This window comes from Fistularia commersonii, chromosome 4 (assembly GCF_037954325.1).
Source record: "Fistularia commersonii isolate RoL2024-O1a breed Wild chromosome 4, RoL_Fcom_v1.0, whole genome shotgun sequence".
Classification (NCBI taxonomy): Eukaryota; Metazoa; Chordata; class Actinopteri; order Syngnathiformes; family Fistulariidae; genus Fistularia; species Fistularia commersonii.
The window spans coordinates 13,758,261-13,773,738 of NC_141287.1; the positions used below are offsets into that span (position 1 = coordinate 13,758,261).

The 15,478-nt window shown below is 44.6% G+C and overlaps 1 protein-coding gene across 2 annotated transcripts in view; it reads right to left on the reverse strand.

Moving 5' to 3' along the window:
• The window catches only part of LOC147234769 (tomoregulin-2-like), a 67,429-nt gene that overhangs the window by 28,405 nt on the left and 23,546 nt on the right, over positions 1-15,478 (reverse strand). For both annotated transcript variants that reach the window (XM_086145433.1, XM_086145434.1), the window contains exons 3-4: positions 11,333-11,462; positions 9,444-9,470 (exon numbers count right to left, since the gene is read on the reverse strand). In XM_086145433.1, coding sequence (XP_086001559.1) covers positions 9,444-9,470; positions 11,333-11,462 — 157 coding nt within the window. The remainder of the gene's footprint in view (positions 1-9,443; positions 9,471-11,332; positions 11,463-15,478) is intronic.

The window sequence follows — 15,478 nt, forward strand, 5'->3', positions numbered from 1 at the left end:
ATCTCTTCACCTCCTGCACCCTCATTTCCTCCACTCCTCCCACTGACAACTTCTGATTATTTGCCCCCCCAAACACACACACACACACACACACACACACACATACAAATAATCTCAATGTTATCTTTACATAGGACTTTACAGTGGATCACATTCACCCTCACTCACTCATTCACTCAGTCACTCATATTTCAATGGTCTCCGCTTACATTGGGCTTTATGCTGCATTATATTCACACACACACACACACACACACACACACACACACACACACACACACACACACACACACACAGACACACACCTGGTGTTCTTTGCAATGAAAATCCCGTCCGCCTGGATTAAGGGTATCCGCTTTATTTTTCTTTTCTTTTCTTTTTTTTTCACACCCAATTTTTTACACCCATCTCCCGTCTCCATGGCGACGCGGCCGCTGTCAGCCCGTCCTCGTTTCACGTCCCACTGCTTCTGGAAGCCAAAGCCGCCGCTCCTGTCGCCGTGGAGACAGCCTCAGGTTGGGCGAGGGGAGCTCGATCTAATGTTTAAACGACTAATTGATCTATTGTTTGATCTATCACTTGATCTAATGATCTACATCAAGTGATCTATTGATTGGCCCACTGCTTAACCTACTGATTGGCCTCTTGTTTGATCTACTGATTGGTCATTGTTTGATATACTGATTGGCCGATTGTTTGATCTACTGATTGGCCTAGTGTTTGATCTACAGGTCTATTGTTTGATCGACTGATCCTTTGTTTGATCTGTGAGTCTATTGTTTATCTATTGATTGGCCTTTTTTGATCTAGTGATTGGCCTATTGTTTCATCTACAGGTCTATTGTTTGATCTACTGATTGGCTGATTGTCTGATCTACTGATTGACCTATTGTTTGATCTTAAGGTCTATTGTTTGATCTACTGATTGGCTGATTGTCTGATCTACTGATTGACCTATTGTTTGATCTTAAGGTCTATTGTTTGATCTACGGGTCTGTTGTTTGATCGACCCGTCTATTGTTCGATCAACTGGTCTATTGTTTGATCTATTGATTGGCAGTTTTTTGATCTACTGATTGACCTCTTGTTTGATCTATTTATGATCTGTTGTTTGATTCGCTGATGGATCTACTGTTTGACCTGTGGATTGATCTTCTGATTGATCTCCCAGTTGATCTATTATTGATTGTCCCATACCCTGATTGGCCTATTGTATGATCTGTCCATTGATCTACTGATGGAGGAGCGAGGCCGATGAGATGCCGCCTCAGATCGAGGGTCATTCTGTGAGGGTCATCCTGACCTCCTTCCTAGAAGGAGGCAGCCACTTTAAATCCTTGAGAAAATCTTGAAAAGTAAGTAAATAAATAAAATACCCAGTGCTCCAATTCCTCCCTGGTGACCCCCCCATCCCACTGCTCAGGATCTAAATCCCAGGCAAATCCTGCCATTACAGCAACCCGCCCCCCAAACCCCGCCGCTATCCCTCCCGGGGCGCCATTACTTTCAGGATCGCAAAAAAAAATATAATATATGATTCTGAAAGGGCCGACGGCGCAGAGATGGAGGGTTTGGCCCGAAGGTGACCTCCCCTCTTCTCATCAGCCTCTTCCTCACTTCTCCATCCAGCTCCCCGTGGCCATGACACGCCGCTGCCACAGCCGCCACTTACGCTCCCAGCTCACGCCGCACGCCGTCTGAGCCCCCGCCAAAGTCATTTCACCTCCGAGCCTCCCGCCGCGCCGCAAACACCGATGGAAGCGGTAATAATCATTTCGGAGAGATGTGATTGGACGGCGGGGGGAAGGAGGGATGAGAAGGAAGAGTGGTAGAAAAATGAAGATGGAGGGGGGAACCATCATTTATAGATCCCTCCCTCTCCTGTGCTCACACACACACACACACACACACACACACACATACACACACACTTTCCAGACATCAGGTGTACATACACTTCCAGCCCCCCCTGCTGTGTTGTGCTGTTAGCACTGGGCAGCTAGCCGCCATTAGCCTCGCCGTTCAAGCGTGTTAATCCTCGTCGTGATACTTCCCACGTGACGTTGCCAGGACGACAACCCCGAAGACGGTTTCGGCTTGTTTACACTCTCGCAGCTCGCCGCTCGCCATCGCCGGGGCAGCAAACTCGGTGGGTTCGGAGATTAATTTTGTAATTTATGCTCACTCACTCGCTCGAGCGGCGGAGGATGGCGCCGGGAGCCCTCCTGGTTTATAATTTGTCAAGCCGCGCGAGCCTCTCTCTGCCGCGTGCCGACGCAGAGCTGCGATGTGATTGGTCACTGGGCTGGCCTCGTCGTGACCCGGCAGCCGGGGGGACCAAAGCTTGAGAACCCCTCGAGAACTGACCGTATAATATTGATACCCATGAAGCCTGGAGCCAATCAGGGCGAGGGGAGTGGGGTTTAACCTGGGACGGATCAGCTGTCAATCATCAAGAGGAAAAAAAATGGGATGAACCAATGTTGCGGGAAAAAAGGGGTGCATCATGAACTGAGTTCATTCATGCTGAGAAGAAACTAGTTTTTTTCAGTCGCCATCTTGGAGGCTAGCAGTTGTACTCGTGTACTGCTATACTCTGATATACTCTGGTAAAATCTAGTATATTACTGTGTACTGCCTCAGCTGATGTTTCCCATGTTTCCACGACGACGCTGCGAGAAGGGATGGCAACCTCTGCCGCTCACTTCCTGTCCGGCCCTAGGACAACATGACTCATGACATGAAGTCACATGACTCGTCACATGACTCAACACAAGAGATGTCACCACACAGTACTTATTACATGACCTGTAAAACGACTTGTCACATGATTCGACAAATGACTCGTAAAATGACTCGTAACATGACTTGTCGCATGACTCGACACATGCCTTGCCATATGTCTTGTCAAATAAATCGTAACATGACCCGTCAAAATTTGTCACATGACTCGACACAGGACTTGTCAGATGAATCGTAACATGACTCGTTGTATCAATTGAAACATGACTCATCAGGACTTGACTAATGACTTGTAACATGGCCTTGCCACATGACTTGTCATGTAATTCACCACGACTTGTCACATGACTTGACATGTGACTGATCACTTGACATCTCGCGCCCGCCCTGGACCCGGATCTTTCTACATGTGGGTCAGCCATCTTGTCCGGAAGGCCCTGCCGCTCTCACTGACCTTCGCGGCTTGGTGCAAAAACAAACATTCAGGGGTGATAAAAACAGCCGCGGGTTAACAACCCCGTCACGGCGTCATTGCCCCCGCCGTTCTGCAAATACACTCGAGAAGCCATTTTTGAAATAAATAAAAATAAATACAAAAAAAAAAACATGTTTCCCTCCTGCGATCATGGCTGCAGCGGCGGCGCGCTCAGACTGCTGAGTTTGGATGGCGGACAATCTGCCCTTCGGCTTTCACCTGCCTATTAGGGTGGAACATATTGGCGAGATAGGCTTCTGTGACTCTGTGTGTGTGTGTGTGTGTGTGTGTGTGTCTGTGCAGAATGACCAAGCGACACACACACACTCACGCACGCGGGGGTGGGCTCGGCAGCGGCAAAAACCTTATCGCCAGGGCCGCAAAGTGGGAAGATTAGATTACTCACTTCCCTAAACCTCTAACTTGGTTACCATGGTGATGACAGCGCGACAGGGGCTGCGGCTCACCATTATGGTGGCCGTTCCAGCAGGAATTAGAAGCCAGATAAGTTTTTTTTTTTTTTTTCCTGGACGTTTTCCTGAGGCGGCGTGGTGGCGGAGCTAAAAGTAGCGAAACAGGAAGCACTATTTTTTATTGCTTTACTTCCTGTAAACTTGATGGACAGTTCATTCTACACATGTGGACTGTGGCCTGAACCATTTAATGGCAACCCCCCATTACTTGTATATACGGCCCATACCAATATAAACAACTTTTTTATGCATTATTTATTTTCAGACTGTGGGTCGCACAATTTCCCCCCAAAAAACCTGTTTATTTCTTGAACATTTTCAAAATCTGGGCCGTATCATTTACTGGAGCTCCTGTTAATTCATGACATATTTCCAAAAATGTGGCTTGTACCATTTATTGACCTCCCATTAATTAATTGCACTTTACATGAATGTGGCAGGAACCATTATGTGACCCCCCTGCCAGGTAATTAATTGTACATTTACAGAACGTGACCAGTACCATTTACTGACACCCCTTATTTATTGTACATTTCAATCTACTGGTAACCCACGTTGATTTATTCTATTTCCAAAATGTTGCCTGTACCATTGCCTGAAGCGCCAGTTTATTTCTCGTAAATTCCCAGAACGTGGCCGGTACCATTTACTGATACCCCACGTTAATTTATTGCCTGTTTCAAAAAAGTGGTCCGTACCATTTTCTGACACCCCACTTTTTGACGGTACAGTTCTGGAATGTGGCTCGTACCATTTTCATTTTATCCTCTGTTACTTTTCAGATATGTGGCCTGTACCATCTAGTGACACCCCACATTAATTAAGTGTACATTTCCAGAAGATGGCCTTCACCAGTTTTGTGATAACCCCACGTAATTATTGCAAATTTCCAAGACATGGGCTGTACCATTTATTGACAATCCCAATTTACATATTGTAAATTTCCAGAAGGTGGCCTGTACCATTTATTTTAAAATTATTATACCTTCCAAAATGTGTTTTTGGCAACGCCATTCCTTTATTACAAATTTCCAGAATATGGGCCGTACCACTTTCAAATCGCTCCCCAGCTGCCATGTACTTGCATTTCCACAGAGTCCGCCGTGTTGCGTTTGGTGGTAAAATAGGAAATGCGGTTACTGACAGCGCTTGGAAAATGGACCGTCCCATAACTGGACGCTGTTTATTTCATTTTCCCCCCCGAAACCGGGTTTCACTCGCTTACGGACGCTTCCGTTTATCGCCGAGGCCAGAAAGTGGCCAGATTAGATCGCCCGCCAGCCGAAAAAAGCCTTTTTAACTCGGTTACCGTGGCGACGGCGGTGCCACATTTGCCGTCTTCTAAACATGTTAAAAGCAGATAAGGTCTTAACGGGAAACCACAGGGAAGTATTTTATTTTATGTTTTATTTTCAGCTCCGCGGGCAATGACTGTTCTTTATGAGCCAGTAAAAACTATAGAGACTCACAGACCTGGAGGGGGGGAGGGATGGACGATGAGGGGGTGAATGGATGAATTTCTACATGTGACCTGTGTGTGAGAGGGTGAATAGATGGGCGTTTATTGGTGATTCGTGCACGAGTGTGACCTGTGAGTGACAGAATGAATAGTTAAACATGGATGGAATTAAAGAATGGGTGAATGAATGGATATCACTTTTGCTGCAAGATGTAGAAATTATCAAACTTTTCTTCCTGGTGACTTTGAGAAACATCTGACACACATACGCACAGCCGTCAGTGCGCGTTTGTGTGTGCGTGTGCACGTGCATACGCGTCGACGAGTCCCGTGCACTCGCGCTGAACCGCCCTCCACGCAAGTCCTTTTCCAAAGTCATCTTCTGAGCCCGGCATCACAAAAGAAGTGTGACAGAAACAATATCATCGAGGTGTGTGTGTGTGTGTGTGTGTGTGTGTGTGTGTGTGTGTGTGTGTGTGTGAAGGGGTGAATGGGGCGGAGGGTTAATCTTCATTATTTCTGAAATAAGCTGATTAGGTTCTGAACCCCCAACTCGCCGCCGCCATGAATTCTGATGTCGCGCTGACGCTTTTTCAGGGCGTCAATAAAACAATTAAGGCAGAGGGCGCGGCAACCCATATTCATCTTTTCGGCGCCGCTGGGCGTCGGGAACAGAGTGTGTGTGTGTGTGTGTGTGTGTGTGTGTGCAGGATCAATTGGAATTGAATTACTAATTGCAGCATAGTTCATTAATTTAAATAAATGAAGTGCTTGCAGATCCATAGTGTTGCAAAGCGATGCAGGTGGACGAGCTGGCCTGTGTGTGTGTGTGCGCGTGTCCATATGCGTGTGTGTGTGTGTGTGTGTGAGAGTGATCGCTAGATTAATTACCCCAATCACGCTATTGTATTTCAATTAAACCCCGGCGCGGCGCTTCTTTTCATTCGTCAACCCTTTTGAAAAATAAATAAATAAATACCGCAAATGTGAAATGAATAAGGGCAGACAGGGGGCGTGATACCGCCGTCGCTGCCGCCACCACCGCCCAATCCGATCGCTGCGTCGATGTAGCTACTGGATAACGCTTTGGCTAACGCCGATAGAGCGGCGTGAGACAAATGCAAACCTTGCGCAGTAATTAGCTGCCGTCGCAACAAAAGGAGCTGATGAGGAGACAGCGAGAAGGATTCTTCATGAACATTGGTAATTACACCCCGAGACGCTCGCTACCGCTAAAAACCCATAATGGAGGGGAGAGAGGAACGCCGCTGCCGAAAACACGGCGAGAAATTACCCACAAATAAGGCCGGGAATTACTTTCTAATACGCCAGAAACGATTGGCAAAGCGAGAAATGACCTGGAAAATAATAGTAATAATAAGAAAAAAAGAGGAAAAAAACTGGTGGCAAGTGCTGCAGAAAAAATGTCGGCTGGTGATTAAAATGCAATTTTTATTTTTTTCTAAACAGGGGGAAAAGTTATAGGAGATATATTTCTAAACGCCAGACAAGGTCATTGACGACAGAGAAGCAAATGATTAAGTTAAATATTTTATTATATAACTGATATATTTATATAACTATGAAATATTAAAAACAATAAAACTAAAATAAAATAAATATCATATAAATAAGGAAACACCTGACCTGCCAATCATCGGGACATTTAAGTAAGCCCTAACATTTGAATGAACTTCTTAAAAAAATGATAATGATAAATAACTAAATTCTACCTAAAGTCTGGTAAACAAAAACAAGGAATTAACAAGAACATTTCCAGAGAGCTGGATACACTTTTGTCAAAAGCAGGAAATTTTAGGCCAACCAGAAATTCATTCATTCATTCATTCATTCATTCATTCATTTGTTCGTTCGCTCATCCATTCATCCTTTACACTGCTTATCCTGCTCTTAGCTGCCATTGGCTGAGGGGTGGGGTTTACCCTGGACCTGTCAATCACAGGGCCAAGCATAGACATATATTGATTCATTCAGTCATTCATTCACGTATCATTTAGCGACATTCAAGCATTCACTTCTTCATCTACATGTCATAAACAGCGTTCACGATCTCATTCACACATACTAAGAGAAGCCACCATTCATTCATTCATTCATTCATTCATTCATTCACCACTGTCCAATCAGGAGGCCAAGTAAAGGATGGGCTGAGCTTCCAGCCCATAGGCTGAGTATTCATCCATTCATCATGTGGGAAACCAGAAAATAAATCCCCTGTGTGAGAGGGTGAGGTGAGGAGCTAGCTGTTAGCGCCAGCTAATCAGGCCAGGGAGAAGAAGTGAAGGGATGAAGGGTTTCCTCATGGGGTACTGCAAATAAACAGTAGTAATTAGCCTGGCGGACGCCCCTCGCCGCTAACGCCCTGCTAATAGAGTCACCTACTTTCTTCCTTCCTCCCCGCGGCAAGCGGCGAGGGAAAAACATGGCGACGATACAGCGGTCTGACCTTGACGGAGCTCTTCATTTAGATAAGCCCCCCCCCACCACTCCGCCCCCAGAACCGCCGTGAAATAGGTCAGTCCGGCGCCGGCGGCCCCGCCGAGGCCGGCTGAGCTTAAATCCCCGTGGCTGCACCGCTACGTTTATAATATCTCACCGCCGCCGCCGCCGCTGTTCTGGAAGCTTCAGCCGTGAGCTAATCAAGGTCCGGCTCCAGGAGGGGATTTATTTTTACCTCCTCTTCGTCTGAGACGGCGGGGAAAGCGGCAGGCGATAATTTGAGACGGGGGCCATTTTTGTTTTGGGCGGGTTTGAAGGCCGAAGGCTCCGCCAGGGGAAAATACGGAGATTAGCACCCGCGACCTACTTCCCCTCTCTAGTTTGGGCACGCTGTCGCCATTGGAAACTGGAGCAGCAACCGCCGGCGAAATCAGATCGCCCGTCCAGGAAGCTGAACCTATAACGGCCTCCCAGGAGATACCCCTGCTAGTTAGCTTAGCATGTGTCCTTCAGTCCAGTCCACAACTGCTAGTGTTGCGTTAGCTCAGGTGAGATAACAAGCACAACAGTGAGGATTGAAGGAGAACAATGGGGAACACGGGGAGAACACATGGAGAACACATGGAGAACACATGGAGAACATATGGAGAACACATGGAGAACCCAGGGAGAAAAGAAGAACATACGGAGAACACATGGAGAAGATATGGAGCATAAGAGGAGAACACAAGGAGAACCCAGGGGGGAACACAGAAGGAACATAAGGAGAACACACTTTGTCTCAGCTGGGTCCCTTTACCACGCACACACACACACACACGCACAAACACACACACAGATATTGATTCTCGCACTGGAAATGACATCATGAGTGTTTTTATGTGGCGTTGCCATGGTGACCCCCGCCCCCCAGCGAGGCCCTGGTCCCCTCCTGATCTGCTGAACGCAATTCAATTTGGCCTCCGCTCAATTGGATTGGAAGCAACGTCTGATCCTGGACCGCATGACCACGGGAGCAGATGAGATTGGAAAAGAAAAAGGAGGTGGTCGGTTCGAATCCCGGGCTCGCTGAGGCTGCTGGGTCTGGAGCAGAGTCTAATCCCGTTTAATCCTGATTTTTAAGAGAGATGTAAAGCTGATTTTAAGATATTTTATCCTGATTTCATGCAGATCTAATCCTGGTTTAAAAGCGATTGATCCTGAGATTTTATGGATCTATTCCAGATTTAAAGATACTCCGAAGAGAAGTTCCTACAGGTGTAATCCCGCCTGACGGCTTCATCAATAACGGCATTGATCGAGAAGGTAAAGTGATCAGGATGTTCAGATCGCCCTACTTATGTGAGAGGAAGAACGAATATCAAAGAATTATATCCTCATCTATCCATCCATCCATTATCCATTATTGTGTAATAACATTGTAATAACTATTACTAATAAAAGTGTGATTACTATTAATAATAACAGTGTTATTACTATTATTAATAACAGTGTAATTACTATTGTTATTCCTCTTCATTCCAGCTCCATCCAAGCAGACTGTTAAATAAATAAATACATAAAGAAATTAAGTGATGCCTGAAAATGAGCCCGAAAAAGGACTGACACAGTGTGACGGGAAAATAAAACAATACATACAACTTGGACTACCAACCTGGGCAAATGGAAGTACTAGAAGGTACTAAGAAGTACTCAGAAGTACTCAGAAGTACAGGGTGTATTTGTACTGTCGCCCCCGGGGTGACGTGTTATAACCGATGTGTAGCTGTTTTGTAATCGCCATGGCGATAGGAGCGCTGCGAGATATGGAGGAGGAGGAGGTGGATCATCTTACCGTCATCTCCTGATCCTGAGCCAGCATCTGTGGAGACAACACACACACACACACACACACACACACACACATTACACAGTTATTAACCTCCTGAATGATGTCTCAGGCAGATTTCAGAGACTTGGCTTCTTATCTGTTTGTGTGTGCGTGAGTGTTTGTGTGTGTGTGTGTGTTCTTTGGTCATGACATCAAAGAAAAGAAATCAGAAAGGTTTTGGCTGGTGTGCGGGTGAATGATTGTGGCCAAGACCATTGGCGGTCGAGGGGGCGGGACCAATGTCAGATGATATTTTGTTCTTTTTAAAGAATCCTAATCGATGAATCAACCGATTAATCGATCATTTTTTAAAATTTCAATTAACTCATCAATTTACCCATCAATTTTCAGGACATGCATATCATATAAATTACATATAATACCGCTTAATTAATCGATTAGTTCTTTTAGTTAAATAATAAATTGACCAATCAATATACCCATCTATTTTCTGGAAATGTAGATTATTAATTGATGTATTTATTTAGATATTTTTCAAACACACTGCTTATTGTATGTCTTTTGTTTATTTGTGTAGTAGCTGATTAATTAATTCATCAATTAATTAATTGATTTTTGGAAGTGACTTCAGGGATACTCCAAATTCAAAGAAAGTACTTCAAAATCCCCAGGAAAGTACTTTGTTATCACAGAGAAGATACAGTAGGTACATGGAAAACACACAGACATTCCTTCGACCCCTCTGTGTGTCTGCGTGTGTGTCTGTCTGTCAGTTTCTGTATTTGTGTGTGTGGTGTCTATGTCAGTGTGTGTGTGTGTGTGTGTATTGAAGAAATTTGTGTGAGCGTACATTTGTGTGTGTGTGTGTGTGAACGTCTGCATGCAAAATTGCATTGTTGCTTCGATACTGATGTGTGTGTCCAGATGTGTATGGATATATTTGTGTGTGCGTGTGTGTGGTTGGTTTTAATGTCATTGTGAGTGTGTTTTCGTGTTTTGGTATGTGCATGTCAGTGTGTGTGTGTGTGTGTGTGTGTTTGTGTGTGCGCCTGCAAACTTACATTTATGCCTCTATACTGATGTGTGTGTCCAGATGTGTATGAATATATTTGGATTTATACATTGTGTGTGTGGGTATGTGTGTGTTTTCATGTTTAGGTATGTTTATGTCAGTGTGTGAGCAAATGTGCTTGGGAAAGTGGGTGTTGTGTATGTGTATGCAAAATTACATTTTTGCTTCTATACTGATGTGTGCATACAGATGTGTATGGCTATAGTTGCATGTCTGTGTGTGTGTATGTTTGTGTGTGTGTGTGAAAGTGTGCATGCAAAATTACATTGATGCTTCGATACTGATGTGTGTATCCAGATGTGTATGAATATATTTGTGAGTGTGTGTGTGTGGTTGGTTTTAATGTCACTCTGAGTGTGTTTTCGTGTTTTGGTATGTGCATGTCAGTGTGTGTGTGTGTGTGTGTGTGTGTGGGCCTGCAAACTTACAATTATGCTTCTATACTGATGTGTGTCCAGATGTGTATGGATATATTTGCATTTATACATTTTGTGTGTGTTTGTGTTTTCATGTTTAGGTATGTTCATGTCAGTGTGAGTGTGTGTGTGTGTGTGTGTGTGTGTGTGTGTGTGTGTGTGTGAGCATAATTTGTGTGCATATGTGTCTTTGGTTACCATGTCAGTGTGAGTGTGTTTTCATGTTTAGGTATGTTTATGTCAGTGTGTGTACGTGTGTGCGTGGGTGGGTGGGTGCGGTGTATGTGTATGCAAAATTAAATTTTTGCTTCTATACTGATGTGTGCATACAGATATGTATGGATGTAGTTGCGTGTGTGTGTGTGTGTGTGTGTGTGTGTGTGTGTGTGTGTGTGTGTGTGTACCTGCAGGACAGGCCCCATCTGACAGCACCAGGACCTCGGTCTGCTGCTTGCAGGCGTCTCTTCGTAGGAAACACTCGTTCTGATAGTTCTGATTGTTGGAGCCGCAAACTGGGGAGTAATCGTTGTTACACTGCGGAAAGAGAGAAAGGGTGTTACACACACTCGAGAACACACACACACACACACACACACACACACATACAAACACACAACTTTCCCCCTTTTATTCACTTGGACATCAGAACGCCAACACGAAACCCTTGGTTCGGGTCTGACCGAGGCGATGAAGTCACATCCCTCCGCACCAATCCGAGCTTCAGAGGCGATGATGTCATCGCCTTCCGGACCAACCAGAGCTTCTCATGGGTAGGAGTGAATAAACAATTGCTAAAGCCTTTGAGGAGTCCAGACACAACTTTGTGAACAGTTAATTGGACGATTAATTACACAAGAGTTTAATGACTGGGTGGCGAGCAGGCACACACACACACACACAAACAGGCAAGCACACACACCCACACAAGTAAACACACACACACACATGCACGCAAAAGTCTTTTTGTCCTCTATCATTCAGATGTCAACATCCATCTCGAGCACTTTAGCGGAGCACAATGAGTGATGTTAGCCTACACGTTAGCAGCCTTTGGTTATGGAGGGAGTTCATGTCCCGCTTATGCTGCAAAAAATACCAAAGGCTAGTTAGCTTGGCGCAAAGCTAACTATTTAGATAGCTTAGCAGAAAGCACGGTAGCTTTCCACTGCGCGTTCTCGTGCGGTTTGGGATGGACACCATTTTCCTTCAGGCTAATGCACACACATTAGCATGTCGACACATGGATGGAGAGCGTGGGAGAAGAGGAAGCTAATCCCTCTCAAACACGCTAATTAAAGCTAGCGCTGAGACCATTTTCCTCCTTTGAGGGGCAGGTTTATCATCTTCGCATCGGTTTGTTACGCTGATGTGCACGATGTTGCCGTTGCTTAGCAACATTGCGAGAGCAGGAAGTGCGCTCGGTCCAAACAGGAAGCTTTTAAGGGAGAAAGATATCCTTGTCCTTCGGTCTCGTCTTATTTGTTATTACGAACGAAGGTGAGCTCATAAACCACCAGCAGACCCCAGTGGGGAGGCTGGGTCACACACATGTACACACACACACACACACACACGCGCCACTATGGGTAAAAATATGTAAAAATAAATCAAAATAAAATAAGAAATTAAGGAGGAGAAAAAACAAAAAAAAAATCCTTCATCTTTCCTACCACACACACACACACATATACACACACATGTGCACTGCACTGTGCATGCATGCAGACACATACACACACAGACACACACACACACACACACACTGCTATGGGTGAAAACATGTAAAAATAAATGTAACACAAAATAGGAAATGAATTACAAGGATCTAATTCAAAAAAGAAATTTATATCCTTCATCTTTTCACACACACACACACACACACACACACACACACACACACACACACACACACACACACAATGTGCATGGGGACAGGGCGCACAAATGACCATTGATTGAAGGGGCATCTCCTACAATGGAGTGTAAACACTGTTTTTAGGAGGAGGAGGGAGTGCATGTGCAAACGTCTACACACACACACACACACACACACACACACACACACACACACACACACACACGCACACACAAGGGGTATGTGCAAGCACCCGAAAGCCGGTTAAAGCAGTGGGAGGAGCGAAGGAGGGGAAGAGGAAACAGCACCCTGGCTGCTGATCAAAGGATGGAGACGCAGGATGGAAGAGGAGAGGAGAGAGGGAGGAGAGGAGGAGACGAAGGAGGGAAGGAGGGAGGAGAGGAGGGAAAACGACAGAAAACGGGATGAGCGGGAGGAGGACAAGGAACGACGGAGGAGGATGAGGAGAGGGTGACAAACACAGAAGAGGGACAGAGAGAGGAAGGATAGAAATGGGGATGTGTATATATATATAGAGATATATATCTCTCTCTCTCTATATATATATATACACACACACATATATCTCTATATATGTATACATATCTATGTATATACAGAGAGGGAGGGAGTGTGTCTGGCAAAGGAGTCTCAGCCCGAGGAGATGAGCAGCAAAACAGGACTGAAAAAAAGGAAGAGAGGATCATAAATGAAAGAGAAGAAACGGGGACAGAAGGAGGGAGGGAGTAAATCCCCTCCGAGGAGGAGGAGGAGGTGGGGAAGAGGGGAGGAGGCAGCCTTACAAAGGAGCTGGGAATAGCTTTTTCTTATTTATTTATCTATTTTATTTCCTGCTTTCCCCTTCCTTTCCTCTTGCCTCCACCTTTCCTCCCCTTTTCCTCCTCCTCTCCTCCACCTGCAGCCTGCATCCAGACCACCTCCTGCTCCAAGACCTGGCTGCAGCTTCTGACGCAACGGAGGCGAAAGTGGTAGAAAAGGGGGCGGGAGGTTCTTCTTGACCGCCCAGACACACACACAAATACACACACACACACACACACACAAACACACACACACACACGTATGCACACTGCGTGTCTTCTACCTCTACCCTGCTTGGCTTTGGTGGCTCTTATGATTGACAGGTGATCCTATGTGTGACAGGTGATCCCTGTGATTGACAGCCGATCCCTGTGATTGACAGCCGAGCCCTGTGATTGACAGCTGATCCCTGTGATTGACAGCTCCCTTTGCTCATAGGTGGGGGGTGTGGGGTAACCAGGGTGAGAGAACCTGCCCCCCCATGGACCATATGGCTCGGCCTTCTGTTCCCCCCCGTGGCGGGTTGAACAGGCCAGACAACGCCTGACACCTCAGCCCGCCAGACAGTCACATGATGGTCACATGACACATGATGGTCACATGATGGTCAGATGATGGTAACATAACAGTCATACGATGGTCATTTGATACGTGGCGGTCACATGATGATCACATGTTGATCACATGGTGGACACATGATTATCCTGTGATGGTCACATGATGTCACATGACACACAATGGCACTATGATGGTCACATGACATTCATTTGATGGTAACATGATGATCACGTGATGCTCATATGATAGTATCATGATGTTAGCATGATCGTCACATGATTTTAGCATGTTGGTAGCATGACATTAGCATGATGTCATCATGATGTTAGCATGATGGTCAAATGGTTTTAGCATGATCATGTTAGCCTGATGGAATCATGATGAAAGCATGATGGTAACATGATTTTTGCATGATGGTAGCATGATGTTCGTATGATGGTATCATGACGTAAGCATGATGGTAACATGATATTGGCATGCTGTAAAATGACATTAGCATGATACCATGATGGTCACATGATGGTCACATCATGATAGCATGATGTAAGCATGATGGTCACAGTATGTTAGCACAATTGTAAAATTATGTTAGCATGATGTTAGCTAATGATGTTAGTCACATGATGCTACAATGGTGGTCATATGACACTTGTATTGTGGTCACATGATGATCACATATCTGTAACATGATGGTCGCGTGGTCGTACCACATTGGTCACATGATCAAGCCGAGTCACATGATGGTCATGACTGTGACGCTGCTCTAGAATACAATATCTCTGTCATAAAAATATTATATATCTATCAAATACTGTGAATCTACGCAATAGAAAATACATAGTCACATGTACATGCTTAGAGATCTCTCTCACTCACTCACTCACACACACACACACACATGCACACACACACACAAGTCCACTAATGCACACCAGTTGACTGAACATAATGACATAATGAGTTCAGATTGAAGGACACAAAATCACATGAATATCCGGTTTGAAATAATAAATCTAGAATAAAGATATGAAATGAAAGAAATAAAAACACAAAACGGGGTAAGATTAAAAAATTAAATGGATTTAAATAGATACAGTAAATAGAATTAAATAAAAACAATGTAACAGATTTTTTTAATTCAATTTAATAAACATATTAAAGACAAATATAAAAACATTAAGGGGAATAAGATAAAAAAAAATGCATGATAGAAAATGAAAAAAACTCTGAAATAAAAATATAAAAACAAATAAAATGAACAAAATAGAATAAGCTAAAAAAATAGTTACTATTTAACATAGGTAAATAATAGAAT